Source organism: Ostrinia nubilalis, chromosome 6, assembly GCF_963855985.1.
Source record: "Ostrinia nubilalis chromosome 6, ilOstNubi1.1, whole genome shotgun sequence".
Taxonomy (NCBI): Eukaryota; Metazoa; Arthropoda; class Insecta; order Lepidoptera; family Crambidae; genus Ostrinia; species Ostrinia nubilalis.
In genome coordinates, this window is record NC_087093.1 from 14,543,634 (window position 1) to 14,556,123 (window position 12,490).

Below are 12,490 nucleotides of genomic sequence, written 5' to 3' on the forward strand. Positions count from 1 at the left end.
GCTAGTTTTTTAGTACAAAAAAGTTTAATGTAGGATTTCGGAAGTATGTTTTAAATCATGTTTAAATATAAAACAAGTTCGAATGTTTTCGTGAAATAAGTAGAGTTTGATTAATTGCAGACTTTTATTGATAATACGTAAAACATAAAATAATCTCACTTTCAATCACAGATCTTAATACTAAGTTGTAAATAAAGTATATTAATCTAAACTATTAGACCCTCCATCCAACTATTAGACCATCTCGAAGACCTTTCACGACAGAGCAAATAATTTATAAATATAGCATCTTGCAAACGGGTTACATGTTTATAAATTATGTAAAAGGGGATACCTAGTAATAGATAATAATCAGATTTATTCTTTGAGTTTGTTTTAAAAACTTTGGAAAAATTAAGTACCTATCTATACACTTTAAACTTCTTTATTATTCTCTTTCCGGATTTCAGGCTCTGCCTCTGGCTTTTGCTGCTTTTTAGGAACTGAAAATAAACGAATAGATGCCATATAAAATTAAGTTCAGTTGTATCAGTGAAAATAGTGACATAAATAAAGCTTCAACCACAACAACGCGTGCAGATCGCCATCGCCAGCGCGATCAAAGGCCAATGACAGCTCGTGTGAACTGTCATTGATCGCGCGTTGGTGTGGTTAAAGCTTTAATTAATAAAAAAGGTTACCTGCACCAAGTATTTTCTTGAACAAAACTGAGCACGGTGCATCTATGAATAGTACAACGACGAAAGAAACGATCAAAGTTAATCCAAGATGAGCCAAAAACTTGAACATCTGTAAAAAAAAGATGATTAAATGTATTTACCTAAACGTTAAATTGTGCTGACAATAAAGTAAAAGAAAAGTCTAGCAGTAATTAGACATATTGGAAGAAAATGTGAGAATTTCCGGTTTAGTTAGGTGTCAATGACATTATACTAAGATTTAGCGTTATACCAGGCCTGTTCCTCTCCGCGAGTTTATATCAAAAACAAAACACGTACGATGGCCCACCTACAGGATACTATTCGACAAGACCTCACATTCGAGCGAACATTGACTCACGCACGCGTATTCTTGTGTATGATGGAAGAAAATAAAGAAAATGGTGTACTAAATACTGTGCAGTATTTAACTGCCTAAATAATAATAAAAACACAGAATGCACTTTTTTAAGTTGCCTCAAGACACTGAGAGGTAAATAAGTAGTTAATATTATTCATGATAATTCATGCTAATTCATGTATTTCCTCCGCCATTTTCCGCAGTTTGGCACCTCACGTCACATCATTTTACCGAAGTCAGCCCTATAGCTTCGGCGCAGTGCCGATCACTGACGTTTGTCAACAAAATGGTGCTTGACTCTTGAGACAGGCTAAATTACACCATATTGTTAATGACATTGAGCATACATTTTTTTAAATACCTGCGCGAAGTAAAACTTCTGTACGTAGTACTTATTATTATTCTGTGGTTATACTAAGAGCCATAGTTCCCATAAAGTAAAGTACAGTGACGTAAGCTCTATCTGCGTGAGGTAAAATTAGTTTCTACGCGAAGTTTTTAGACTGGATATTGTTCCTTAATAAGCACATACATTATTTTTTTACACACAGCTGTGGTATCACCATAATTCCCACATAAATTGCAATCTAAAATGGTTTCTATAATCATAACATACAAGTGCGTTCACAGAGAAGAACTGTGGTGTCGTCGCACTGCCGTTGACGAGGAACATCAAGCCGTAGTGAAGGATGTACATGGCGTAAGAAAGACGAGCTGGAAGCTTCCACACATGCAGTGATAGTAGCCAGTTGATTGGTCCTGAAAGAAAACTTAAAGTAGTGAGACAGATTTAGTTATGTATAAGAGCTCAGAGTCGTAAATAAAGTAGTTTGGAAGTCTTTTTTAGAGTTCGAGCCTTTTTCGGGGCTCGCCTCGTTTGTATGAAGCTTGGAGTCTTTCGCAGAGCTCGAGCCTTTTTGAGAGCTCGAGCCTTTTTGAAAGCTCGAGCCTTTTCGAAAGCTAGAGCCTTTTTGAAAGCTGTGCGTTCATATCTCTGTCAGTCAGTCAGGACTTTGAATTTTATATGTATAGATAAAGTAGCTTTACACATATAATATAGATTACTTAGTTACGGAGATACTACAGTCATAAACATAAACTTGAGCTTTTATTGAAGGCTTGCGTTAATTTTAACCCTTAACTGGTATCGTGGGGGCCGCGCGGCTCCCACGCATGACGTTTCCTTTGATTTCTAAGAAGCTACCTACGCATCGTGGGCAGCCAAAATTTTTGGTATTCTCATTTCGGCGCTACTCGCGTCTGGAGCAGGCGTTTTAGCACTGCATCATTCACCAGGACGAAGATATGCACGTGTTGGGGTCCGCGCGGCCCCCACAATACCAGTTACGTTAGTTTTTTTTCATGGCAATTTTTATTTGTTTTTTGTTTTTTTGCAGTATTGATGACTTTTAAGTGATAAAACAATAGAAGATACCTAGAATGAAGTTTTTGATTCCAAATTAGTGATTAGTAACATGCCAGAAGAAGAATATAGTGATGATAAAATTATAGGTCATTGTGAAGACCCAATAACCGGTATTCGGTCGATAATGAGGAAATTGATTCTGATTCTGAATTTTTTTCTTCAGAGAGTGAAAATTAAGATGTTGTAGGACCTAGTCAATCCAGCTACTATGAAAAAATAAATACAAGTGGTCTGAAAATCCACCAGCACCTGCTGATGTTTGTCAACATAATATTTATGTATTTATTTATATAAAATACTTATTATTTTTATTAAACATTACATTAAAACGTAATTTATTATTAAGTTCACATTATTATGGATTAATTAAAATAAAATTATTTTTGGTTATAACTTTCTAAACTATAGGTTTCATAGATATTTGGAACGTTAAAAAAATATTATGTAAAAAGTTGTTACTATTATGTAATGTCTTGAAGTATATAAGTAGGAAGATTTAATAAAATAAAAACTATAATTATGATTACATAGAATGAGCCTGATATTTATCATTTATGAGCATTTTTTCAAGTTTATAGGTAAAACATGCTTTCTAGAAGCAAACATAGTATGGGGGCCGCGCGGCCCCCACGATACCAGTTACGTATGTCCAATTTACGATACCAGTTAAGGGTTAAGACTCGAGCTCTTACCTCCATATCCATGTGCGCATGCAAAGACCAGCCAGCCCAACGCCAAAGCCCAGGCGGGTCTGATGAAAGAGTTGTACATGCTATCCAGAAACTGGTTGGACCACGAAGGTTGCATGACGGGGTACGAGCTGTATATGACGAAACCGAACAGTGCCGTGGCCCATGCCCAGTTGAGCATTACTACAGCCTGAAATAAGAGTTACTGACTGTTAGGTATATGATTAAAAAATGTTTATCATTTTCGTCCCCTACCATCCTATACCAATGTGCCATAGTCAAATCATTATCATCATTATCATTTCATCCATAGGACGTCCACTGCTGAACACAAGCCTCCCCTAATAATAATATAGGTACCTAGTTCGTTCGTTCGTTCGTTTCATCCGAATGACGTCCACCACTGCTGGACAAAGGCCTCCTCCAAGGTTTTCCACAATGAACGGTCCTGCGCTGCCCGCATACAGGCTCTTCCCGCGACCTTCACCAGATAGTCGGTCCACCTAGTAGGAGGCCTGCCCACGCTATGTCTTCCAGCCCTTGGTCGACACTCGAGCACTTTTCTGCCCCAACGGCCATCGTTTCTACGAGCTATGTGCCCCGCCCACTGCCACTTGATTTTAGCAATTCTCGTAACGTCACTTTGGTTCTCCTGCGGATCTCCTCATTTCTGATTCGATCACGCAGGGAAACTCCGAGCATAGCCTGTCCCATCGCCCTTTGACCTTGAGCCTTCTTATGAGGCTTATAGTAAGCGACCACGTTCTTTCAGATCCATATACCATCACTGGCAACACACACTGGTTAAATACTTTTGACTTGAGACACTGCGGTATTTCGGACGTGAGTATGTCGCGAAGCTTCCCGAACGCTGCCCATCCGAGTTGGATTCGACGATTGAATAATATAGTACGCCTACAAGAAATCGCAGAAAAAATATTTTATCTAGTTATACCACGTTATACTTACTTAAAATATTTCTAACTCACTTTCTTATTACTGTTGCCATTGTTACTGTCTTCTGTGTAACCAGTACCTACAGTTTTAATATCTAAAAACTTCCCCACAAGTTCGTCGTCTAAAGGTAAAATTAAACTACCAAAATTAATCAGAAGAACGGGGAGTTCGAAGTTTTAGGATCAACTTCCTATCAGTGTAAAGCGGATAACAAAAGACAAACAAAATTAGTATAGGTGTAACCTTTAAGAAAATATGCACCGTGGACTTGGATACATAGGTAAGCACTAAGCATGCGAACCATTATTAGAATCTGTATTAGTGTGCTGATATTATCAGTACTTTCGTAGTAAAAATTTTAGCCTTACCTTTGATAGCCGGGCTTTTGTGCCCCTATAAGAAGCAAGCACATACCCGATGATCATTCCTACCATAAACGGCGAAGCTCGAGCCAACGTGTTAAAGTAATATTTGTACACGTAGTTCATTATCTCGTCGCTACGACTGAAACAAGATATCCTAATTATTATTCATCTAAATTAATATCTGATTTCGTTTGAAGCAATCTTGTAAAAATAATTTGAAGAAGGGAAGCAAGAAAATTATTACTCGCACGTTACGAGATTCATAAACAAAACGCGCGACTGCAAGTGGACAGACAGAATGTTTGTATGAATCTCTATAGTATGTATAGTATACTCACAATCGTGCGATTCAAAACGCGTATCTGAACAAGCTCTAAGTTAGTACTGAGTTCAAGATGCTAAAGGCAAGCATACTCGTATTTATAAAATTATCTATCTAATAAAATAACTGTTTTCGTGGATTATTGGAAATAAGATAAGCTATATTTACTTACCTCGCACTCGTTAAACTTGAAGGGAATTCCATTATAAAGTTGTAAGTCGTTGCAGCCGACAGTTGTAAAACAAAGGCTGCAGTCAAAGCTGTCCATGCGATGTTTTTTGATCCACTCAGCACCCAGAATAGTACCAGTGGTGACAGAATGTGCAGCTGTACGTCGACAGCGAGGTACCACGTTTGGCCCAAGCACTATAACACACAGAAATACAAAAACAGAAAATTTAATTGAGTCTTGATCATAAAGCTAATATTATCTTATTTAGTGGAATAAAGCAACAAAGAACTGAGCGAGCGCGATGTGACTAGCAGTAAAACTGTGTGATAAAAAGAGATGCGTGATGCCGTCGCCGTCACGTCAAACGGAACCGTTTTTTGCAACTATTTGACAGTTCGGAAGCACTTATTCGCACGCTGAATTTGAACTCTGAGATATTTTCAGATTTTACGTGAGTGAAATCGTGAATGTTTAATATATTAAGATAACAAAAAATATCCTTACATAAAATTTTCCGTCCGAAAAAGCAATAAGATACGTAATATAAGTAAGCAGTAGATAATATTAATGTCAGTAAAACGAATAATATGAGTAAGCATGTAGATAATATTAATATCAGTAATACGCAGGTGTTAATTATTACTATTCTCTCAGGGTTCATGAAGTTTTGCATGTGCAGTAAAGTGGACCACCAGAAAGCTCTGCATCGGCCTACGAGATCCGACACCGTGCTCCAGTCTGGCCCATCTGACACCCGGTTGAATAAAGAAGCTTCTAGAAGAACACCAGTGGCTAGCACAGGAAACATCCTTAGAAGACGGTTCAAGTAGAAAAGATGAAGATTCTGAAGGAGCTTTTCTGGAAAAAAAAAACTTTTAAAAGCCATTTTCTCAATGAAGTGGTCGCTTAAAGTACCATTAAAACCTTATTATTAATATTGACATGGTCATGGTCATGGTATACTTACTTCCACTAAGCTTGCCAGCTGTGGTATAAACTACCAGCAAACCACTCAGCATAAAAAAGGTATCCACAGTAATATGTGCAGAGGACAACCACAAGGCTTCAAGTGACCAAGCCCACTGAAATGTAAACTCATTATCCCAACTAGTCCCAACTATATATATATATATATAATATTATAAATGCGAAAGTAACTCTGTCTGTCTGTCTGTCTGTCTGTCTGTCTGTTACGCTTTCCCGCTTAAACCTCGCAACCGATTTTGATGAAATTTGGCATAGAGATAGTTTGAGTCCCGGGAAAGAACATAGGATAGTTTTTATCCCGGTTTTTGAAACAGGGACGCGCGCGATAAAGTTTTTCTGTGACAGACAAAATTCCACGCGGGCGAAGCCGCGGGCGGAAAGCTAGTTAAATATAAATATCTTTGGACAATTTCACACAGCGCTATCTATCCCCAAAGTAAGCAATTAATATGCTGGTGTTATGGGTGCTAGCTTAAGGGATATATATACTTTTTAAATACATATATAATATTATACATAGTAACACCCAGAACCGTCACAGAAATTATAATTCATCATTTCAATTTCTGCCCGGCCGGGAATCGAACCCGGGACCTGTCGGCATAGTAGTCCGTTTTAGAACACCAAACGGCCGACTAATTAAAGGTTCAGTCAAACCAACGCGTGCAGCCGGCGTGCACGAATGGAGACCACTGCGCGTGCAAAAGTCGTTTCACACTGCCGCGACCGCGATGGCGATCACTACGCGTGCAGGTTGTCACTATCACGCACACTGTCACTTTCGCTTTCCAGGCGTTCTCAATTTTGTTCTGCAGATAATTATCCCAATTTTATTTTACAATGTTATCTGATACCAATAGCGAAGTTAAAGAAGCATTACTACTTATATTAATAGTCTTTATTAGAGGTGGACACCTATCAGGGTTCTCGAGAAAACTAGAATAATCTTTATTACATTAAAATAAATTCTGGTAGTCATAGTTACTTTATTCTAAAACCTTTTTTATTATTCAAGTTGGTCAGACTAGTGGCATGTTAAGATTAATTCATTTTTAATTATGTAAAAATATAGGCTTTATTACATCTACGATTTTAAAAAACAGAAACGTCAAAGCGACAAATGGCACGGTGATCGCTGATCGCTGCGTGCAGGCAGACGCTGCATATATCGCCGCGACCAATGACAGGACGCGTTGATGTGAACTCATCGCTACAAATTCATACACGCTGTCTGGTCGCCATCGCCATCGCCATCGCCATCGCCATCGCCATCGTGCACGCCGGCTGCACGCATTGGTTTGGCCGAACCTTAAGATTGCAATCGCCAATTAAACTATTTCATTACAGCAAACGGGGGTACATATTAATTCGATCCAGTTTACGAAAAAAGAGACAATCTCTTTTGCACTAAAACCCAAAAAAATAACTCGGTGGTGAATTAATTTTATTTTTTCGATACAAACCTGAAATCCCACAATAGGATTAGCCCAGTGGCTCTCTGAAGTAAACGTGTGACCAATCAGGACCCAAACCATGGCTAAAGCCCTTATTCCATCAATGCAATGTAGAGCATCAGGTCCAGATGCAAAATTCATTACCCGTTGACCGTTAGTGTAGATTGAGAATGTTCTGAATATCGTTTTGGGATTTTCTGAAAAATAAAAACGTACTGAAAGGACCTTATTATATAATTTCATACGTTTTATATCTAAAGTTAAATACTTACCATTTTTGTAAACGAACCGATCAAGTACATCATAAACAGTACAGAAAAGGCTCAATACTCCAATTAGGGAGAACAAAACTCTGAAAGGTTTGAGGAATACATTTATTTATTAGGTAATTATTCACAAATAAAAATCTATCTTCAGTTACGGCTAAAAAAGCGTAGTTAAGATTCCAAAATGATAGTGATGTAATTTAATGAATGTGAGTAAAACCTATTAATTACATTTTGCAGAGCACTGATACTTAATTGAATTAAAACCTTAGCACTTAGCATTCAATTAATATTATACTCACACGGCGATGTAATCTGCCGCAACCCATGGCTTATCGTTAGGCAGTCGACAGAATGCTTCAGTGAATTCAAAACCTAAAGAGATATTGAATAGCAAAGACGATACTGCTTGTCGCGTTGTGCATGTTTTCGGTATGCAAATACCTTGTCTGATCGACAATGCTGATAATGGGCTATCGGGCATTACTCTGAAAATTAAATCGCAAACAAAGGACAATTGGCAAAATGATACCCGGCTCCAATAGATATATGCGTACGTAATTCCATAAGTCTTTAAATTATTGATAGTGAAATGATGAAAGTACTAGTTTTATTACTTCTTAAGGGTTTTTATTATGGGTTGCTAAAGCGAATAATGGGATGATAGCTTGGTTAATTTATAGTATAATACTTTCCTTTTCTATCCTTCTTTTAGTTATATTAATAGATTGTAATTATAAAATACATACTTGTATATTATAAAGTCTGTTGTTATGATAATTATATTAGTTATTCAAGACACACTGTATATGGATGATTGTCTTATACTTTCATTTATAATACTTAGTGGAATTACTGCTTTCAAAACGTGAATTAGAACTGGCTCCATAGCAAACATTATCCTACAAGGCCTTTTGAAATATAATATTGGTTATGGCTATTAGAGCGGGTACCACTTTCCATAAATGACGATTTGTAAGAACTATTTATTAGTCTAAACAAATAAAGAAATTTTGACTTTGACTTTGACTTTGACTTTGACTTTGACTTTGACTTTGACATACATTGGTGTCCATCATTCTTTTAATAAGATACTCTTTATGAACCGGTCGTTGAGGAAATCCTTGGGGGAGGCCCTTGACCAGCAGTGGATCATTTGGCCGAAATGAAAGAACGAGTACTAATGGAATACAAGAAAAATTAGGAAGCAAAGTCTTAAATTAATGTACCTACTTTAATTTTAAATCGAATTCCTTGTTAAATAAAATAATTTTAAATAACATGATTTTTATCATGTTGCTAAGAGTTTAATAAAAAATATTACACCGGTCAACAAACATTTTTTTTTCTTGCGCATGGATTTTACTTATTATATTCTGATTATATAAGCAAATTTATATACAAAAGTGTGATAACAAATCGAAAATATTTGCTTTTTAAGAAGTTACAGCGATTTGAATTTTCCATCTTCATAGTAGAATGTCTCTAAAGATGCACGTTACATTCTCATTGGGATACTTTTATAGATAATTATGGGGGCTTATTCGCAAGAACAAGGGACACGCTTCCATCAAAATATAGGTAGTGGATTTGAGAGACGACGTTACCGATGCCAGTATTGAAAACATGATAAAGTAAGGTTTTTATGAGAAAAATATTCTATGGAACATGATAGGAAAGTAGAACTTTTCATTTTTAATAAATATTTGGACTCTATTTTAAAACTTGAATCTTAAATGCATGTTTGGTATCTTTTAATCATAAGAAAGAAAAGTAAATGCAACAAATTAAATCATCTCTATGTTCATGTTTCATACATTTATTGATATTAATTTTTCTATTTTTTACACATAAAAGCAAATTCAAAACAATTTTTGTTGTTATTCTTATTCCTACGTAGTACCTAAGGTATAAAAATAAGCTATGCATAACCCGTGCGCAAAAATACTGTATTAGACAGTTGTTATCTACACCCATAACTTAATAACTTAACTAGTAATACGAGTATACGCATTAATAAAAATATAAATAAATATGACTATTTTTAGGACTTAATGTGAGTGCTCAAAGGAGAGGACTTAGTATTGTTGTTCCTTTTAAATGGGGCTACTAATACCAATTCTCGTTCCCACCACTGCAACTCATAAATGGCTAAGATCTAGAGCTTAGCCACCAACTGACTTTTGAGCAGTATAAAAAACCATTTCACTTCCAATCACCTACCTCGAATCATTGCTAAAGATGCCTCCAACTATTTGTGTACCAATATTCAAATCCTGCACAGTTTCAAGTCTAGCATTAATTTCAGCAAGATCTGATTCTTCTAAATCAGTCCATCCAGGCAATTCAGGTATTTGCTGATTGAGAGGCACTTGTATCAAACAATATTTTCCTTGTAGTTCTGAATTTTCTAACTGGCGGTTTATGCCAAGACATTGGTGATAGTTTCCCAGGTCTAATGTGTTGCCTTGCAAAATTCCCCTGGGGATCCTTATTCCTGCATCGATGACTGTAAAAAGGTGGTTAATTTAGAAAACGTAGTCAAAAAGTTTTTTTTCCTTTTTTTTTATCCACAACGAGGAATCTCTTGGCCTGTATCTCACCTGATAGTAAGTGATGATAAGGCCAAAAGGGAAAACGAGATTCACCCGGAAAATCAACCACGGAGGAACTGGCTATCTTACCTCTAACTGCCGGAACACAACAATGCTGTTAACAATGTTGTTATGGCGACAGACTTCGGTAAGATGGTGGTAGCTAGCCAGGCGGACTAAGAACAAGCCCTACCACCACCCAAGCCGAACAGAAAAGTCTGCCCCCACTGGGAATCAAACCCGGGACCTCTGCGTCTGAAGCAGGTGGTCTTATCACTAGACCACAGAGGCGGTTCATTGTATCTCGGTAGTTTAATATTATATTTAAATCAGAAGTAATTAATATTTTTATCAGAAAAAGTAGGAAGTAGGTAATGAATGATATTAGATTTGTAACCATTCAAAAATAAATCATAGATAAACAGAGCTGATTCATGTCTAGGAAAAAAAGGAAGATAAGATTATCATGCTTCTAACAAATTCTCCTTAGAAATTAAAAAAAACCTACAAAATGTAAGTATTATTTTAGTACAGACCAAAAAAATAGTCAGAAAAGTCACTTTTCAAAACATTTTTTTCTTTTACAAAACTACAATTTCTATTTTAACTATTAAAAAAAATGTAATAACTTAACAAAGCTCAATATTTTAAGCACAAAAATCCAAAAACTTGCATTAAAAATTGGTGGGAACGCGTTGTAACTGAAACCGGATATGAAAAACATTTTCAACTTACATTGTAGTAGTAGTAAAGTATCTTGCACAATAAAATTAACATGCTCGTCACATAATTCTGGATCTATCACTTCTTCGAATAAAGCCTGATCTATGGCAGGATTCTTTGCATCCCAAACTAAGCTAGCATTCACTTTCTAACTTAATATCAAAACGAAAAAGAAAAATAATTTTATAACCATTTTCACCACCGTAACCAAACTCCGTTCATAATATATGAGTTACTTTTGATATAAATTAAATCGATTAAACAATCTTGGTACGTCAATTGCTTATCTTCGCTCTTAGTTTTTGGTGTAGCTCATTGAAAAGCGGCACAACATTTAATTATTTATTTCCAAGCTTAAGCCTATTTTTACAAAAATCCAATATAATAGACAAGCGAAATAATATGACAGGAACGTAACAATGGTAATATAAGTAAATTAAATTTATTGCTATTGGTGATTGGATATTATGTTTTCGTTATATTTTTTCAATGTTATAGTAGTAAATACAAACATTACGAGTGCAATATTATACTAAAAATAATAATATTTAAAATCTTTCGTTCTAAGACTAAATGGATATTCCAACGAATCTATTCGTAGAAACAAAAATAATATTTCTTGAAAATTCAAATACTTTTTTATTGCATAATTATAATCGTAATAATAAAATAATCATGAGTTTATGTAAAAAACTAAAATTTTAAGTTGTTCCAATTTGCTTTATACGTACCTAAATATTAATATTGTTACTTTTGATAAATTGATTAACTTTATTGCTAAAATGATAAAAATTGCAGATGTTATTAATAAGCTTAGTTTGATTGCGGTAAGAATTTTCCAATATTTTTTGTCTCTGTTTTTTAGGGTTCCGTAGTTCTGACAAGGAACCCTTATAGTTTCGTCATGTCTCTATCCGTCCGAGATTTTGCTTGGAAACTATTGGCACTAGAGTGCTGTAATTTTGTTGAGGTATGTATATTAAATACGCCGACAAAGAAGTAGAATAAAATTATGAAAAAAAAAATTTTTTTAGGGTAGCTCGGTAGCTCCCCTACATGTAAAGTTTAAAGAGCCAATTTTTGTTCGAGTAGGGCGTCCCCCCCATCTAAAACTAAACTGTTGGCTTGGATGAACTTTCAAGGAAAACTATAACGGTTATGATACATCAGTACCTCTAGTACGAAAAACTTTCGAGTTCGTTTCGTTGCGTATTCAAAGTGTCATCGAAAAATTTTGTATGAAAAATTAAACAGCGCCCCCTAGGGCGGCTATAATATAGGGGGCGCTGTTTAATTTTTCATACAAAATTTTTCGATGACACTTTGAATACGCAACGAAACGAACTCGAAAGTTTTTCGTACTAGAGGTACAGTTAGTTTAAGAGTAATAGTCATTTGACTCACGTATTATAAAATTTCTTAACTAGTAAAAATTCCTTAGAAGAAAATATGAAAAGTGACTTTAGATGAAGTAAT

At 35.7% G+C, this 12,490-nt stretch overlaps 1 protein-coding gene across 1 annotated transcript; it reads right to left on the reverse strand.

The window, feature by feature from the left end:
* Positions 1-146: 146 nt before the first annotated feature.
* Positions 147-11,528, reverse strand: LOC135072834 (O-acyltransferase like protein-like). Its single transcript, XM_063966873.1, has 14 exons — positions 11,523-11,528; positions 11,027-11,162; positions 9,921-10,206; positions 8,000-8,185; positions 7,704-7,783; positions 7,441-7,628; positions 5,958-6,072; positions 5,634-5,848; positions 4,991-5,184; positions 4,500-4,635; positions 3,178-3,364; positions 1,676-1,818; positions 681-789; positions 147-482 (listed from the first exon to the last, which is right to left on the reverse strand). The coding sequence occupies exons 1-14, from the start codon at positions 11,526-11,528 to the stop codon at positions 415-417; spliced, it is 2,049 nt and encodes a 682-aa protein (XP_063822943.1). The 3' UTR covers positions 147-414.
* Between the last annotated feature and the right edge of the window lie 962 nt (positions 11,529-12,490).

Excerpts from the sequence above, each read along its gene's own strand:
- LOC135072834 (XM_063966873.1), bottom strand. Across the intron at positions 8,186-9,920 it reads ATCTTTAGCAATGATTCGAG|AGTAATGCCCGATAGCCCAT; the intron begins GTAGGTGATTGG and ends TTTAATTTTCAG. Across the intron at positions 4,636-4,990 it reads TCAAGTTTAACGAGTGCGAG|TCGTAGCGACGAGATAATGA; the intron begins GTAAGTAAATAT and ends ATCTTGTTTCAG.